This window comes from Pithys albifrons, chromosome 8, assembly GCF_047495875.1.
Source record: "Pithys albifrons albifrons isolate INPA30051 chromosome 8, PitAlb_v1, whole genome shotgun sequence".
NCBI classification, from domain to species: Eukaryota; Metazoa; Chordata; class Aves; order Passeriformes; family Thamnophilidae; genus Pithys; species Pithys albifrons.
In genome coordinates this window covers 29,848,380-29,867,515 of record NC_092465.1, presented here as the reverse complement: position 1 = coordinate 29,867,515, position 19,136 = coordinate 29,848,380, and the positions used below count along the sequence as shown (strand labels likewise).

Genomic DNA, 19,136 nt, shown 5'->3' with positions numbered 1-19,136 from the left:
ATTACTGCTCAAGACAAAAAGCCACAGCACTGGTAAAGAAAATATATGCAAATCAATATATTTCTATTCTACTTCAGTAATGACTATGACATCAAATGTTATAAATAACAACAAAGACAGGTGAAGTAGGTGAAGGTGTTTCTTGTGGATACTGTAATTAACACTCATGGGAAAAGACTATCACTTTCAAATACAAGGCCAATACAGTCTCAAAGCAGGCTCTTGGCCTAAGCCCATATTAATAAACCAAGCAGGACTGTGGGAGACTCAAGAGTGAGCACATGATCATCCATAGTGCTGAACAGTGACCATGCATCCCTGGCACAGGGCGAAGGGTTGGCTGCATGTCTGCAAGTCACAATGTCACTTGCTCACAGCTGCAAAAAATAGCCCCTGTACTGTTTTACCTACAAGAACATTTGCAGCTTTTAACTTCTGGGCACAACATATATGGACAGGCATAAGCACAAGTTACCTGTTGTGTGTCAGTGAGAACATTTACCTACAAGAACATTTGCAGCTTTTAACTTCTGGGCACAACATATATGGAAAGGCATAAGCACAAGTTAACCTGTTGTGTGTCAGTGACTGTACTATATTGAATCTCCCTGCCATGGCATCTCCAACACAACCCGCAGATTATGAATAAGCAGCAGCTGTTATCAACCAGTCCTAAATAGCACTCTAACTTCCTTTCAAATGTTCTTTCATATCACCAGCCTTCCTATGGATCATTTCACTCCATCTTTCTGCTAGTTCCATTCTTCATAAGGAACACCATCACCATCATCTCTGTCTCCACCACAATGCCCCAAAGGGAGCCACTGCCATCCCAAGGTCACAGACTGCTATACTTGCTATATCTGAAGTCACTGCTGGGGCAATTGAAACCCTCTTGCATCAGAGACTAAGGTTCTGATGTACTGAATGACCTGGATGGGCTGATGCCACACCAAATACCAGATGACTATACCAAATGCAAAAGCTTTAAACTGTGTTGCACTGTCACACTCATTCCATCTGTTCAGAATAGTACTTCTTGAACCTGTTTCCTATACAGCTGTGTTTGGCAATCCTTATGCAGTTTACACAGCAAAAAACTTGAGGGAGCTGTTGTTTTCCTTCCCTCACATTTTAGCAAGGCTTAGAGCAGGGTGTTTGAAAGCTGCCTCTGCCATGTAAGGAAAGGGCACATCAGGCATATTGATCCTCAAACTCACCTTCCTGAATCTCTGAAATGTCTGAGGTCCCTTTCATGCCTACATAGCATTTCTGTTCCTTCCACAGGGAAAAGAAAGAGGAACACCTGCAGTTCAGAGCCACTCATTCTGTCTCGAGGTGACAGCTTAAGGACACCAGCTGTTTGTGATGGTGAACTGGACTTTGTATTTTGCAAGTAATTTCTTTCTCCTCTGCATAATCTTCCCTCTCACCCCATTCCTCAGCCACTCCCCTCAGAGGCTGCTTGTTTTCTGGAATACATTAAGTTCATTTCTCATTACTTCAGTTTTGATTCTTTTGATTCTGCCTTCTTAGGGTAGAGCCTACAGAATTTCTGTGTTGATTTTTGTCTAAAGCAAGTAGAGTTTCCTTTGATCATCCTTGTTTTGCTGATTTTGGATGCTTTGAGGGGAATTAATGTCTGCTTTTAGAATGAAGATGAGACTCTCCCCCACCCTTCTTTCTGCAGGTTGTTTGATCTGAATAGAGCAGATCGCAAACTATGCCTTTACATGTTACTTTCTTGGAAAAGTAGGAGATGCTGAATCCATAGAGAGGGATTTCAACAGGAATAAATTAAATGACCTTAATGTTGAGCTAGTACTCTCTGGACACACAGTAATACTAAATTCAGAAAAATGCTTATTCAAGGCATACCTTTAAACATAAGCATAAATCCGGCAGACTTTGGTGAAACTATAAATAAATTTACAATTATGCTCATGGAAAAACAGTTTCCCAAATTAAAGCATAAGATGTTTTTCTTACAAGATACAAATCTTTTTGCAGAAGGAATCTGAGGCCTAATCCAGCTGACTCCCACTGATTAACATTAATGCAATTAAAATGGAAATGCTCCTTCTGCATGAGATTTGTTTGCATATGGCTTGTTAGTGATGCTATAATCCTCTGCACTTCGCCCTCCAGAGATGTTACTGGTGAAAAGATAAGTAATGTCCCTAAGCTCTGACACTGCTGGGGAAAAACCACAACCAAAGCCTTGGGGATAAGTGCACCCTGTGCATGCTCTGATCACAACTCATCATTCAACATTAGTAACTCATGTTCCTTTTTTTGCCAAAAACACACAAAAACTTTAGGCCAGTTGTGACTGTAAATCCTAAAGGATTATTGTAGTTACTTAGCAGTTACTTAACATAACTCTGTTAACAAGCATCATTAGTCCTCATTGCCAGAGCTGGTTCAGTGCTTCTCAGGCTTGCAGCAAACATTCTTTCCCTCTCTTTGGTAGAGCAGGACCCAGCAATCACACAGGTACTGCAGTGTAGAGGTGGTGGCAATTAAGTACTGTCGGTGCTCCAAACATAGAACAGCTCCAAGCCAGAAAACCCTGTAGTGACCTAAGTCAGCTTTAACTCAGTTCCACACTCAGTTTTCTGTTAGCCTCCTGGAGCTTTTCTATACCTCAGAGCATGAGCAATAGGGACAGGAGAGTCAAGAGCGATGTCATCAAGTTCAAGAGAGAGATTTGCAAGTGTCTCCACCAGGGGTGAAACAACCCCATGGCCTCTGAACAGTCTGGCAAAGCTGCCACTCTGACGAAAAGGAACTGGGCTCAGGATATGAGGAGAATATGAGCCAGCACATACTCTCAACATAAATAAAACAAACCACCTCACAGGGAACATTAAAAGGTGTGTGACCAGCAGAGAAACGGAAGTTACTGTCCCTCTCTACTTGGTACTTGGAGGAATACTGTGTCTGGTTTTGGGTTCCAAGGTTCAAGGGCACAGAGAAAAGGTAGAGTGGCGAGCACAGGACTACAAATATGGTTGTGATGGAGCAAATGTAACCTGTGAGAAAAGGCTAAAGGAGCTGGCCTTGTTTAGTCTGGTGAGGAGGAGGTTAAGGCAAGACAAATGTTACTATCTTGACTCACTCCAGTTCTAGCAGAGATTTTAAAAGGGGCAATGCCTCCAAATTTAAGCTATAGCCATTCATGCTGGATGACAAAGAAATCTTTTTTATCTGGGACAATAATACTACAGCACTGGAAAAGGTTACCTATAGCATCTGCAAAACCTCTGTCCTTGAGGGTTTTAAGTAATATGCTTTACAAACCACACTTGACCAGGTAGGTCTAGTGTTGGTCCTAGTTGAAAGCAGGAGATTGGATGCAAGTAGTATTCCTATGCTGTGACTAGTCTTCAGATGAATTTAGATTGATCCATTCACACATTTTGTCCATGCTGGTCCCCCAGATACTGTTGTCTCTTATTGGAGCTGCTGCTACAAAAATTCAGGGATAATGCTAATGGTCTGCTGCATGTCATTACTGTGAGGAATAAATATGACAAACCCCACATACCATGACCTGTATCTGTTGCATTCCGCCTCTTAGCAAAGACATTTCTAAACATAAGAACTTTATAGAGTTCTTTCCCAAATTTGAAAAATAGCAGCAGATTAAAGCATCAGAAATGCCTTAAATTCAATATCTGGCACAAGTTTACTGGGAATGTTAGCCTCTTCATTTGCTTCTAATTCTTGCTCTAACAGTGGCATCACATGCAGTACTAGGAGACAAATTATATCTGCACCACAACAGGAGAAAGAGGCTGATGAGGAGCTAAGTTTGTCTTTGTGGCTGGCACAGGCTGGGCAGTGCCAGTGTCTGCAGAGTGTGGTGAGAACCCTGACAGCACAGCTCTTCCCACACCTGGCCTGGTGCTGCACCACAGTGACACTGTGGCAGTACCTGAACTGCACAGCCACCTGCTGTCTGCCTGCACTGGGATTTAGTGATCCGAGGAATGAAAAAGGGGGAAAAAAAGAGCAGCTGCCTGTAGTTATATCAGAGTTTCTTCACCATCTACAAGGTATGAGAGTGAGCCTTGCAGAGCAAACATGGTCACGTATCTGTGGAGCCCTTTGGTTTAAAAAGTGGAATCAGAAACTCTGTTGTTTCAGTGTAATTTCTGGCCTCTCACTAGAAATACAAGTGTCACTGGTGACATATTTATCTGCCATACTATGTGCTATAGCAACATATGCTCATAAACACTCCTTTTTACAGTTCCCAGCTGCTGCATAATTGCTTGTCTCTTGTTCATTGTATGGTAGCGGAACTGCTCGTTAATGAAGATAACCATGACCAAAGAACATATATCCTGCACTCCCTCTATCAGCTCATTTGCAAAGTGCAAAGTCAGTTGCAGCTGATTTTAAATCCAAACTAGTAGTCCTTGAGGCATTAGTTTGGGTCACTCAGGTGAAATGAAAATGTTGTTCAAGCCCCTCACCTCAATACATTACGGAGCAACACATAACCAGAGAAAAGATACAAACATCCTTGCAGTCAAACTGCCCCTATTGGCAACAATACTGATGGACTACATGTACAAGAATATGTACAAGAAAGATGTGGCAATAAAATTTACTAATAGACATTTTAATCTGCTTTAATATACCCTGTCTTTGGCACCAGGAAAGTTAATTGTCTTTATTATTTTCTTGATCATTATCTTCAGTTCAATCTTTTTTTCCTGCAATGAACTCCTGAAATGTAATTGAATTTTATCCTATGTAAGCTTTTTTTTTGAAGTGTGTTGTATAACACAGAGAGTAACTTGGCAAGATTCAGTATCATTTCTAGAAATAGGAATTTTTAATAATTATTTTTAGTACAGGGTGTACAACACCTCTTGAAATACATGTATTGCTGTTATATCAGTTAATTGGGATAAAAATTTCTGCCAAGACCTACACTTAGCAGCACTGCTGTGTACAGTGAGGTAAAGAGTGGGAGTATTTTTTTCTTTATAACTTACAAGGAAAATTCATTACTGTGAGGCTAAACAGGTGGTAGAACAACTCTCAGCTCTTTAGGGACTGACTGCCACTTTGATGCTTGGCATCAGAGTTTCCAGCAAGCTGATACAACATCTTAGGATTCAAACCTCAGCTTCTTTAGGGGATCATATACTTCAAGTGGCAAGATAGTTCTGTTTCATCAAAAAGCAAAAAACAAAAGAAAATATAGTACATAACAGAGCAGCTTAGCTTCCTATAAATCCTGGTGGCCTAAGGGAGAGCATAGCTCTTCCATTGGAAGCTTGGCTACTGACAGTCCTTACAGAGTTCAACTGAAGACTTTTTATTTCAGTCACACAGAGACTCAGTATTTCCAAACCGCCCAGTGGATTTCCCAGCACAACAAATCTTCAGCTGAAGAATTCTGATGCAACAGGAGGCTGGCACTTCCTAGAGACAATTCTAGCCTTCACACTAACAACCATTATCAAGCACTACCACATTATTACCTTTTCCTTCACATGCATTTACCATTAATATTTGTCCAGCTGAAATGTGAAGCTACTTTGGGAAGAGAATTCAACTTTCACTCTGTATATATGACACTGCACAAAGCAATTTCTTCCTTCCTTAAACTGAAACATGCTAAGAACATGCCTAGAATACAAATGTACATCTAAGATCAATGCCATTTTTATAATTTCCAGCAAAAACACTGGGAAAATGCTGTTCCTTTGAGCAACACAATCAACTCCCTTGGTTTACTGGAGGGACTGATGAAATGGATATTCAATGCCATCCAGTTGACTTGCCTTGACACCAAGGCAGTCTTGCTTTGAAATATGCACTGGATAAACAGGTACTCACATTCCATAAAGTAGGGGCCAGGCTCAATTCGCCACACAATTTGTCCTTTTTGTGTGCCAGTCACTCCCCGATTCTTGGAATCCCAGAAATTGGCTGGAGAGTTCTCATCTGAAAGAGGAAAGAAAAAAAATCATTTCAGCAATTAGTATTTATAATAGTAGTTTTCTTGGTTCTCTGTTTCAAGAGGTCTAGATAAAAAAAAATAACTTGTACTAAATAAAATAAATAAATAAACCTAACCGACAAAATATAAACGGCTTCTCTTTTACAACTGACAGATCAATTTATGTAGAGAGACCAGACATACACACAGCCAAAATAAATTTATGGTTTCCTGTAAGAGGTGACCTGCCAAGGTACAGTATTAAATTCCCACACTTCCCTAACTCAACAGAGAGGCTTTTGGGAGCGTGTAGCTGATATAAACTTCATCACAGGGTTGCCACACCATTTCATACCCCAGTCCTGCTCTGTGGCATGAAAATGTACCATTCGTTCCCTACTTCAGATGCATGGAATTGCAACTAGAGGTATCAAGTTAGAGGCCAAAGCACAGAAGGGTCACTCAGTAAAAGTAAGAGCTAGAAATGAGAAATCCAGCAAAATACATTCAAAAGAGAACAGAGAAGCAAACTACCTGCACAGCAGCTTAGCAACACCAGTAATTTTCCCACCTGAAATTAAGATTTTAGTCCTAATAGTAACAAACAAATACCAGCCTGTATTCAGACACCCAGAAAGCTGTATGGATGAAAGAAAATCAGAGTAAGAAGCTGTTTGAAGGGGCACAAAGGTTAGTTATGATGACACAAACAAAGCTGACATAAATCCAATTAAACTCTTTTGTACAGGAAGTTCTTTGGAATTATGCATTGTAATGTTTTACCAATGCATTTTGGCAGCTGTTTCTTAACTAGACAATTTTACCTGTGACCTCAAATACACCCTAATTCTTTCCAGCAGTACTGGATATTCTTTAGTCTTAATTTAAAAAAAAATCCTGTTTTATTGTATACATTTGGGTGCATTCTGCAATTTTACAATTCTTCACTAAGACTCTAGTCTACTGTGGCTTTGTGTGTGAAGCTCCCACCCATTCAAGCACATACCTTTGCACCTCGGTAGGAACTGTCACCTACATTTCAGAAATATGCTGTTTATGGAGGAATAATAAACAACACAGCTTACTTACTTCTATCTTAATATAGATGTACACTAAAGCTTCTCCTTCTCCTTTTTGTTCTGACTGCTCATCTCAGAGTATACAGTGACCTCTGAATCCTGGTCACTGCAATCTGTACATCACACCCCACCAAAATGACATGCAGAGCATTACCAGGCCTGTGGTAACTTATACACAACAGTAACTTACACATTCTGACCAAAACCTCAAAGAGAGTCAGGAAGTGGCCATGGCAAACTGCTGACATTTTTATGCCTCCAGGCATTGGTGACTTCGAGAATTTTTAGAAAACTGTGGGCTGAACTCCTCAGTATCATGACAAGCCCAGAACAGTTTCATAATTACCTCAATGACAAGGGAAAGGGAGAGAAGGGTTCTCCTAACACCTGTGACCCTCAAGCTTGCAATACCCCCAGGCTTATCTTTTCATGTAGAATCAACATGGTAGTGCATAAACTGCTACACCATAAATTCAGGCACACCAGCAGTAAAATCTGAAACCATACATTTTTATTTACAGCAAAAAACCTTTGGAGCAAACAAAGCCGTATCTCACCCATGGTTTTGGGGTTTTTTCAAAGCCATACAAACAGGAACCCTGAACATGCAGCTGTAAACCATGCCACAGGCCTTGAAAAAAAATCTCTATGTGGTTTGCAATGACACTCTAACCCATACACTGTTGATGAATTTATTTACTTTATTCATAACCATTCCAACTCAAGGCCCTGCTGTTATCTTCCAGACAGAACTCTGGGAAGCCACAAGGCACAGCTTAACTTCCAGCAACACCAGACTAGTGACTATTTTGGTCCACCATACAAATTTGTTTATGCAAAACACCACTAACAAAAGCAAGCAGATTCTTTAGAACTTCCAGTTAACTGAAACACAGAGTTTTAAACTATTCAGCATTCTCATTTCATTTAGGTAAATCAAAGAATTGATGACAATAAACACCCCACCTAATATGCTCTAGGTCTGAGTTTCTCTAGTTAATCAACTGGAGCAGAGTCTGTTCATAATTCCAAGCAGAAAAACAGAGGTATATTATAACCATAAAAATGAAATTTTTAGTTCTTATCTTGTTTAACTAATGCAGGTACTCTGAAGCAATGAAATATGCCTCTAATGGTGAGATTTCCAATAATAAAGCACAAGCAATTGTTCTTTGGGTTTTTTAGTCAGCCACCAAGGAAAGTGAGGGACATTAGTGAGCCTCAGAAAAGGGCCTCCATAAACCAAGTCTTGAATTCTGAGCTGATAGTTACAAGAATGCAAAACTTTTTCTTTCACCATAATTAATAAAATCCAACATGGAAGTGCCTGGATTTTCAGCCTTTTCACGAAGGAACAGACTTCTTTGCAACAATGAAGACTAAATCACTGATACTCTGCCCACAGGCACGCTGCCACTGCAACAGAAGGTGGTGGAGACAACGGGATGCAAAATGCTGACAGACCACTGCTTGTCAGAAATCAACTCAAATTACAGAATTCATTTTGGTCAGCTTTAGTTTTCTTCTGAAACAGATGGGTTACTTTCTACTTCTATGATGTTATTCGTATAGAGGGAAAATAACATTACTAATACATATGGAAAAATAACTGCAAACCTCAATTTATGGATTTCAAAAAGAGAAACTGAACAGAAAAAAATGCACAGCATGGAAACATTAAAGCACACAATACTGAAAAAAATTATAAAGGAAGTATTTGAGAGCACAAAAAACAATCTCAGAATTATCACAGCCTCACTTCTCCCCTTCCCCAAAACATATGTATGTATATACAGACACACACAATATATATATAAATATATTCCATAGGGAACTTCAATTTACGCAGTTCTATTCTCCTTTTAGCACATAATCATTGCTGTTTGTGAAACTGGCAGTTGTTCCAGAATCTGGGCCAAAGAGTAGATATAAATATCCCTTCGTAGAACATAAAATATGCAACAAAATACCGTCCTACTGCATCAGTATCTTGTCCACTGAGTCTGTACTTTTGAAAAAAATAAAACAATGCAAGATGCACAGTATCTTTCTATCTTCAGTAATTCTTGGACATAAAATATTACAGAACATAACTTCTCAGAGCTGCAACCCGTATATAAATCAGCACACATGAGACAATGTTCTACAATGAAGAGTGGGTAGTAATAAACGTATCACTGTGTGGAACTCAACACTAAGTAGTGCCCCTTGAAATCACTGCAAAGCAAACACGCTCTGAGTAATAATGTTTTCTTTATTTAACTGCTAAGCAATCAGACAAACCTGGCATTAAGAACTGCACTCATTTTTTGCCCCACTTTCAGGCCTCAGCATCATTACACCACCATCAAAGGTGAGTTGGACACCAATCGTGTCTGTAATACCCACAGCCTGAGCCCTCCATGTAAGCACTGCAGCTCTCCCACTGTGTCCACATCCCTCCCCTGACGTGACAGTCAGTGCAGCTTCAGGATGCAGCTCCCTCTGGCATGTGCCCATTCCATACAGCTATGGTATGTGAAAAGCAATAAAGAAGTACTGAACACTGAATGAACAGTGCCATGGAAGAAGGGACTGTTTCTACAGAATTAGTTTTTAACGGTAAAATTGTGTTCATAAAAAGAGTAATTGTCATAAGAAGCTCCAGTATGCCCATGCCTTACCTGTACTGCCCAGAACTGGGCACAGCACACAGATATGTCTCACCAGTGCTGAGCAGAGGGGAAGGACCAGCTCCCTCAATCTGCTGGCTAAGGCTCTTCCTAATGCAGTCCAGGATGCCAGTGGGTGACCAGGGCACACTGTCTGCTCTTGATCACATCTTTTCCTCCAGGATCTCCAAGTCTCTTTCTGCAAAGATGATTTCTAGATGGCCAGCCCTCAGCCTGTCCCAGTGTCAGGGGTTATTCGTGTTTGCCCATTTCTCCACCCCTGTGCTGAATGGCCCCACAGCCATCTGTTTTATCAACTGCTACTCCCAGTTTTGCATGAGGATGTTATAGGAGCACTGAAAGCCATGCTAAGCCAGTACCTGATATCAGGGGTCAAGAGGCTTCTGAGGAGTTCACATTTTGTTCATTGTGTCCTGTATCTTTCATTATTTCTGTCTTAGGAAAAAGGATAAACTACTGAAAGCAATCACCTCACACAGTCATTTGAATAGTTTAAAGCAACAAATAAATAAATAAGATACAGTCTTTTATAAGACAGATGAAGAGCAACTGCTACAGATTAATTACTTGAAACAAGCCTTACACTCCCAGTGCATAGACTAGTCATATGCAAACCACCACTCATCTTTTGGCCCCAGTTTGTGGTCAGTAGCATTAGGTTACATGATAAAAGGCTTGCCTGTGTAAATACAGATGATTTTTATTCTTCAAAATACCACATTATAGAAGTCCCGAATTCCTGGTGTGACAATGTCACTGATTGCTTACTGCAAAGGATAAAATTTAAAGGTTCCATATAGCAATCTAAGAGGTTCACATTTTTGCATACTGGTCTTGTTTCTGTAACACGTTTATAAAGATGCTCATGACCTGAGCTCAGGGAGAAGGTGATGTTAACAGATTCTGATTCTCAGTGAATGGCTTTAATTATACACAACTTTACAATTTTCATCTTTTACTACCATATATGGGGATTCTAACTCACAGCTCTTGAAATACCCATGCAGCTTAGCTCAGGAGAGATCAATCCCATTGGTTAACACCATTGAATCGCTGTACAATTCTGTTACTCTCATTTGGAGTTTATATCCCAATCTCTGTTTTTTCATCCCTTTCAGGAAAATGCTTTACACAAAATCTTTTGAAGTGTTTGTACTGTTTAGTCTTAATTTAAAATTTTAAATTAAGTTCAGATTGTCAAAATGCTGACTTGTTTAGAATTTTAAGTTAATTTCAATAAATTCTTGAGCACTGAATATGATGCATGAAACACATCCAGTTATTAAGCGAGGCAGGAAGGGTTTGTGCTCAGCACAGGGAAGCTTTTAAAGCATCAGTCATCTTTCTCTTGTCAGGTGTTCTCTTACAGTGTCTATCAGCAGAGCTGGAACACTGGTAGATAGCAAGGCTATGTCTAGTTTCCTCTCAAGATGAGATTCGTGGATACACCATCAGTTTCTCTCATAAACGTGCTATCAAGGATGGTCATCCTCCACCCATTTTATTCCACCATTTCACTTAGTCTTTAAAAGTAACAGGAATTTGGTTAATCTGCATTGGAGAATATTTCTGAACTTAAGTTTCAGCCAACCATCAGGAGATCTCTAGGATGGCATTTCCAACATAAAACAAAAAACTAATTTACATGCATTTTCCTGCATTACTTCCAAAACCTCAAACCCAATGCCAGTAACTGCACTCTGTTTCTTGGTGTGAGCACAGACTTCCAAGCAGCACAACAGACTGTCACCAAAATGTAAGACTAGTAAGAACATTCCAAAGAGCACTGACTGTGGATTTTGAGCAACTGACTGGGAAAGTGTGTAACACTAACTTTTGTGCAATATTTTCACTTTGGTAACCTCTGATAATTTTAATTCTATAAATACTAAAAATAAAAATCCATGGGTAATCATTAAAGAAATAGCAGAGTGTTTACTGAAATAATGAACTGAATAAATTTCCTCCTTATACTCAAAATATTCTTAAAAGCAACTGAACACTGAATCAGGACACCTTTTAAGGAGAAGACAAATTTTATCACCTGAGGCCTCACTCCATTTCTAGAAAGCCAATAAGTAAATCAAGAATTTCAAGGCAGTTTCCACTACAAGAAATTGCTACAATAAATCAATTACATTATGTCAACCCATTTAAAACACTCTACACATATCAGTTAGTACTGTACAAACAAATATAGACCCACTGCACCAGAGCTTATGTTCCGTGATCTTCAGAATTCCCCCTCTCAGTCTGTGAACAGTTCGCAGGTCCTCCGGTGGAGCTAAAATATTTCTCATGAAGGACAGCACCAGTGTAAGCACCACATGGGTGAAATTAAAGTTCAATACTCAGTTGTACCTTCTTGCCTTACCTGGCCTTTCCAAAGGTTGCCTGTGGATCTTAAACTGCATTCCTCCATCAGAGCCCAATTAACAAACTGAAGAATAAAAAACAATAATGTTTTACAGGGTGGATACTGAAAACAGCATCCTTGTTCCCAATCACAAACAGGATCTTCTACAGAAGTTGCCTTCTGCACCCAGCCTGTGCAGCTCAAGTTTGGAGACTTTAGCCCTGTATTAGCACTGTTGCATAATCTCAGCTCCACGAGGCACGTCTGTCCTCTCCCTTCCTCTTGTCATTTGAAGGAAAAGGGTTTCAGAAGGATGTTCGCAAACTCCGCGGTAGTTTCTAGCAGTCACACACCATCGTCTGCCTCTTCTCCTTTAATCAAGGGTTTATCTAGGTTCAAACAGCCCGTGTTAAAACATATAAAGTATTACGTCCTTCAAACTCAGCTATTTGCAGCCACTCCCCTCTGAAGGGTACAGGATGCCGAAGCCCCATCCTCCCTCCACTTCCTTCCTTGCCTTGGCCATGGGAGGATTCCTCGGCACAGCCACAGTCCCGCAGCACGGGGCGGGCTGATGGGAACGGGAGGGTGGGTAAATCCTGGGAATGACGGCAAGGCACCACAGCAACGAGCACAGCAGGGGCTCACTGAAGTGCTGGATTTTGTTTACACAGGATTTCGCTCTCCCGCATGACTTCCCCACAAAGGCAGTTTGGCTGGTATGGAGCTGCCTTTAGCCCAGGGGTAACTCTGCACAGGGCACTCCTGAGCAGGTGGCAGAGCTTCTATCAGTACCTCTCCTGTCAGGTTGGTAAACGCCACCTCAGCACAGGCGCTCGGACAAGGCTCCATTCTGCCAGCTGTTCTGACTGCTCACAGGCAGGGAGGGCTGCTGGCAGGGGGCTTCAGCTCCCCCAAGAACTCACCCTATGCCAAAGCAGCCCCAGTACTGCAAGAACAAAAAGGGTACTTAAAGGTATCTGGTCTGCGGTCTGCAGATTGAGTCTTTCGCAGCACACAAGTCATGAAACTGCATGCTTGGGGAGCACAGGCTCAGGCTCTCAAGGCAAATTTTGGTTTTCCCAGTAATACTCAGACTAAAAAAAAAAAAACAACCAAAAAAACAGGGAAGGGCGTGGCAGGGCAAAAACCCTCTACCTCCTACAGGAGTAGCTGTTCTTACTTGGCTTGAAGATTTTCCAAAAAATGGTTCCAGTCAAAGACATAAAGATGGACTCTTTGCTAATGAAGCTACTATATTTTTTGTTTGCAAGAGCATCTCCAGGAGTTGCATTTTCAATGGACAGAGGGGGAAATAACACCAGAATCAGACTGCTGTCAGAGAAATTCAACACACTCCTGTTACTAAATGGCTGGAAATTATCCTCGCTTGAATGCCAACAGAGCAGCTCCAAAAAAAAGTTGAGAAATATATTCTTGGACAGTATTAAAAGCTGCTTGAGCAGCTACTAGATCCTACTACGTGCTGTCACAGTTCTCTTTGCTCTTCACCTTGGAAACCTTGGAATGTAATGAAAATATAGGAGACAATTTTTCAGCTGAGAAAAGCAAGAGCAGAAAAGAGGCAGAGAAAGGTACAACAGATGCTCTTACAGCCTCACATAGGAGAGAAGCAGCTGTTGTGGCTCTTCCTGAAGGTAATTATGCACTGCTGGAGGATGCAGGACAACACTCTGAACTCCAGCCTGGATATAAATATCAGCCTTCTGGTGACACAGTCCTGCTATATTAGCAGTGAAGGATCCTCATCATCTATAATCAGGTAATTAATATCATGATCTATGGTAAAAAAAGCAAAGAGGTGTTTGTTCCTAACTGCACAGCAGCACTGTTTCTGTTGCACAACCAAATTTAAGGTTCCCATACCTCCACTTACTGTCCCTGAGCTGGGGGCAAGAAGCACCTCGTGTGCCCTCCACGACCCCCTGCACACCACCAATATGTTGCTGACTTATATTGCACTCTGTTACTTTACACAGCAAGAGCAATTATTAATTTTTCTACCTGTGACTGACAGGATGGTCAGGAATAACATTTCTCTAATCCTTCACTCCTACTTCAGCTGCAGAAGCAGAGCATAGAAGCCATACCATACACCCCATGTGAACACTAAATCCTGAAACCTTGTTGCTACTGAAACTTAAATTAGTAGAGTGGGAGAATCCTTGCTCTCGTTTTTATACACAGCCTTTATTCTGACACTGGCCATTAGACTATTTCCTTCTTTTTCAAGAATTATACTACTAGATTGTTTCCTTTTCTATGTACACTAACACTTCAGTGTGAGGATCAGAGCATCTCCATATGCCCTCACACAATATAATCTTCCAGGCACAGCAGCAGCTCAAAGGATTAGTTAACTAGAATGCAAGACACAAAGATATTGCAAAAAAATACAAGTAATTTCTTCAGACATATGACACAGTACAATGGCGGGAATAAAGTGGAATTCCACTCCTCTGTATTCAAAGTAAAGGCATCATTGAAATTCAAGCATTCAAAGACAAAAATAAATCCTTTCACCCATCTCACTGGCAGAAATTCAAAAGCATAACAAGAGGAAGGAAATGACCTCAAGCTTAACCTCTTTCCTGAAAATCTTATTAATCCTTCTCCATAAAATGATGTGCACTTCATTCCTATCTATACTTCAGGTTTCACACATGTGCCAACCCCACAGCAGAAGCACTCTGTGCACTGAGTCACCTCCCAGCTGACCTGGCTCACCTGGAAACCAATCCTACACAACGCACAGACACAATGTTTGGCTGTTTCTGCAAGGCAGTACAAAAGAACAGCTACTACAAGAAAGGCACAATGTTAGACAAAAAAAATTAAGCTAGAGAACTAGACTGAATAAAATCTGAAAGATGGCACTGCAATGCCTTTAGACAAAGACCATTAGATACTTAATCATATTGCAGAAAACTCCCAAAATCTTTGCAAAATAACCACCTACCTTTTAGGTCACTGAGGTCCAGCTGGCTGGGGTAAACATTGCACGAGGGGTGGTTCCACCTCCTCCTGAAGGAAGCAACACACAGCTGAGGCAAAAGCTGCACTCCCTCTCATGTCAACTCACAGCTGTCTCAGCTGCTGATGGTTTGGGGAAAGGGATGTCCACAGAAGATGGAGACAGCAAAAACTGTAGCCACCAGGCAGGGAACAGTTTGGAAATTCAGATCTAGCCCACTAATGGCTACTAAAGTTAGACTACAGCTAAAATCTAACATACTACACTAACTCAGTAGGCTATTATATTACAAAGTTCAGAAGACAGGAAGATAACAAAGATGCAAGCAATAAAGCAGCCTGTCTATCTCCTGTAGCATCATATCCTTTTTTTTCTTAAAGCACTTCACTACATCTCACCTCTTGTTAACACTCCAATACAAACCCATTTCACAACTGTAATTCCTTTTCATTACCCTCCTCTCTGTGATATCCAGTTCCCCCACCACGCTCCCAACACTCTCAACACTCCCACAGTCTTGTATTCTAAAGGTATTTTCTTTTGCTTTTAACAGTAGTAAGTCCAAGAAAGAAAACAAACAAAAAAACCCAACAATAAAAACAAAACACCACAAAAACAAACCTCTGTCAATCACTTTTCTAAAGACTGTTATTCTGGGACAGGATTGTTTAGAATATTTACAAACACAAGTCTTTTTTTCCTAGTTCACTGTAAAAGGTTAATTTGGAGGTAAATACTGTCAGAGTGAAATTAAAAAATAAAAAGAAGAATAATCTGTATCTAAGCTCTTTCTGTGCCATATTTATCTGCCAGTCTAAGTTTATTGTGGAATGTTTTTCATCATTTTCCTCCTCATCCACAGCCTTATATGGTGTCAGATAAGCACTTGTTTGCTGGCAGCACACGAGCTGCTGAGCTGGCTTTAGCCGCACGCAAAAGGGGGTTGCAGCTTCCAAGGATAAAGGGCAGGCACTTTTATCTGTGACCACATTCCCATCACAAGTCTTTGCCAGAAAAAAAATCAAAAATACGACAAAGTATTCCTGCTGTGGAAGACATGACACCGGCAAAGCTGTGCTCTGTCAACATAGCCTATTCTGCCCCTGGGAAATTCTGTTGATAAATAAACATTACCAACAAAAGCACAACTTTGCTAACGCAGCTGCACCTACACAGAGAGCTTTCTCTGGTCCGGCTGTCTTGATACAGATCATATGTAATCTCACAGCCAGCAGAAAAAGTGAGGGGTCATTTATTTCATGGCCTTCATGCTGGTTTTTTTATTAACCAGCAAGCATCTGGTCATGTATGCAAAGACCCAATGCAGAAAGGTCCCAGAGAAACCGGGGGATTTGCTTGGTATTTGTTTTGGTTTTTTTCTGGTCAAACATTTCTGAAGTGGAAACAGTGCAAATCACTTCAGGAAGAGCCAGATGGTTATGGCAGTCATGTCAGGGGTACCATTAGAGTCTGTAAGGCCATCCCTCTTCCCTCCCTCACAGCCCTGGAGCAATTCCCTCCTCTCAGTAAGACCATTACTACAATTCAGTTTGCTGCTGCTCTCTGACAATGGTCACATTTTCATTTTCTGAGAGCAGAAATGTTCAGGCAAAGTGAAATTTGGATAAAACTGAGTGGCCTGTAAATCAGTCTGGATGATGTAATGATCTCTTCTTGGTTTAATTTCAGTACAATGTAGCCTCATTTGAGACTACTAGCTCATAAACTAACCTTAAGCAGACTTTTTTCCACATGTAGATCTTCTGTAACTGACTTGCCTCTCAAAAAGAGGTTTTTCTTGTCGAACTGTCAGCCATAACTGAGAGGGCTTTAAATAGAGTCAAGATGACTGTGTGCCATTTTTACTTTTTTTTGTTGTTTGCAAATCTAAAAATAAAACACCCTTTTGAATCATTATGAAATGTACATCTCCCCCTTAAACACCATACCCCTCACTGCAATGCACATATATGAAAAGCAATACAGACAAGAAGAGATTGCTAAAACATATACATGTTATTTTAAACCTGTAGTTTGAAACCATTGTAAGTACCATTTCTTCTGTTTATTTTTATGAAAATTTTAAAATCAGATACCAGCAAACAAGTACTCAGCAACTGTCTACCAGAAGTTACTGATTAGGCTTGAGTACTCACCTTTATCTCCAGATAACATTTTGCAAATATGTCTCACGTTGGCTACCCACGAAGCAGAGTAAAATTTATTAAGAGCATATGCTATTACCGGTCTGTGGGTTTGCACAGAACAGTGTCCAGTTTCCTGCTTTCCTTTTTGTCCATCCTTCTGCTCCCTTTCCCTTTTTCCTCCAGCTGCTCATACAGCAAAAGAAACTGCCCTACTTTTACAGGATTTACAGGAGGACTGGCACGCCATTAACTGAAACCCAGTCAGTGGTAAGATGGGTACCCAAGCAGCAGTTAAGGCAAATATCAAGCCTGTTACTACTTCATAATAAACTAAAAAATTTCTTGTCCTAATTAACAGGAGCCATTCCAGCCCTAATTATCAGCAGCCATTCTGTTTCCTTTGCCCCACAACTTAATAATGGTATGTTTATAAATTTACTTTATAAGTACTTTATAAAGTATTATAAAGTACTTTTACTTTATAAGAGTACTTTACAGATTCACATAAATTTTAAAACACTTTTTGACAAGTGCTTATTTCCATTTTTCACCCTCTGGACTTAAAAGTGAGATGACGATAAATTGTAAGAAACTATAATTTATTAACATAGTTTTTAAGTTAATAAATTTATCAATTCAAAAAACTCATCTAACAGATAATCCTGAAAATGGTTGAAAAAACAGAACTGCTTACTGATCACACATTCCTAAATTTCTGCAATTATCTTCTACAAAAACTGACCTGAATTCACTGGTGCATTACGCATTTGATGAGCCTCTTTTCCCATTCATCCTCTAACAGACATTACTGGCAGAAATATTTAGAATTTACAGATGCTAGAAAATATTCACACAGCACAAAGGATGAGCTCAGTCACTTCAGATCAGTCACCTACTATATATTCAGTATCTTGGCCAACAAGACCTTCCAGGCACTGCAGAGATACCAACCATAAGCAGCTACACCTGTAACTTCATCATCTTCACCCAGCAAAATAAAGGGAGTCCTCAGCACCAGAGCAGTGTCATTCAGCAAGAGCTCATAATTCTAACCCTCCAGTTATGTCACAGCTTTCCATGAGAGAGCCACGGGCCCAAACAGATTCATTAGGTTTATATATGAATTCTGAATAAATTGTAGAAAAACCTTTAGTTGTATATATGCAAAAGGCCAAGTTCAGTAAAAACATTTCTTTCCTAGAACTGAAGGAGGAAATATGCAACTGAGAAGAAAGCACAAGAGATTAAAGGTATTGCTTCTTAAATCCCAGTCAGGGCATAAAGTATCCTAATATGCTGAAATCTCATTTGTGGGAAGCTCTCAGATGCGTAATGAGCAGGAGGCACTCCCTTGCCAGATGGCACACGCTGCTGATGGCCATGAAGGAGAATGAGTTTAACCACGAAAACCAATTGTTTTAACAGCTCACATATTCATTCCCTCCAGCAGTTATAACAAGTAGCTTTTTGTGCCAGTGAAAGTTTCAAACTGAGTCACTGAAGGTTTTCCCTAAGATTTTTATTTAAAAATAAGATTAATCCATCATTATCAAAGGTGTTAAACTCAGAGCACAAAGCATTTTGAATTACAGCCAATAGTGATCCAACCGCTCCTTTTATGGACAACTAGTTGGGTGTTCTCATTTTGCTTTTGATAGCAAGTCCCACCTTCAGGTTTCCCAAAGCTCTATTTTCTTTCCTAGAATGAACCAGCAAGAAGCAAAGTCTGTACCAGACATTGCCCAAGAGTCCTGTGGAGGTTCATTTAACCACTCAATCACTTCTGCATTTTCAGCCCTTGTTTTACTTGGTTCGCATATGTGAAAGTGCTGTTTATTGCTAGGGATGAAAGGCTGAAACAAGACAGCCTAGATAAAGCACACACACAGAACAGATTAGACACACAGAAAGACTTTTCCTAT

The 19,136-nt window shown here is 40.3% G+C and overlaps 1 protein-coding gene across 1 annotated transcript in view; it reads right to left on the bottom strand.

Annotated features, from left to right (window-relative positions):
- HECW2 (HECT, C2 and WW domain containing E3 ubiquitin protein ligase 2) overlaps positions 1–19,136 on the bottom strand; it is a 157,169-nt gene that overhangs the window by 73,346 nt on the left and 64,687 nt on the right. The window contains 1 exon segment of the mRNA XM_071562577.1: positions 5,863–5,970. Within this exon segment, the coding sequence (XP_071418678.1) occupies positions 5,863–5,970 (108 nt within the window).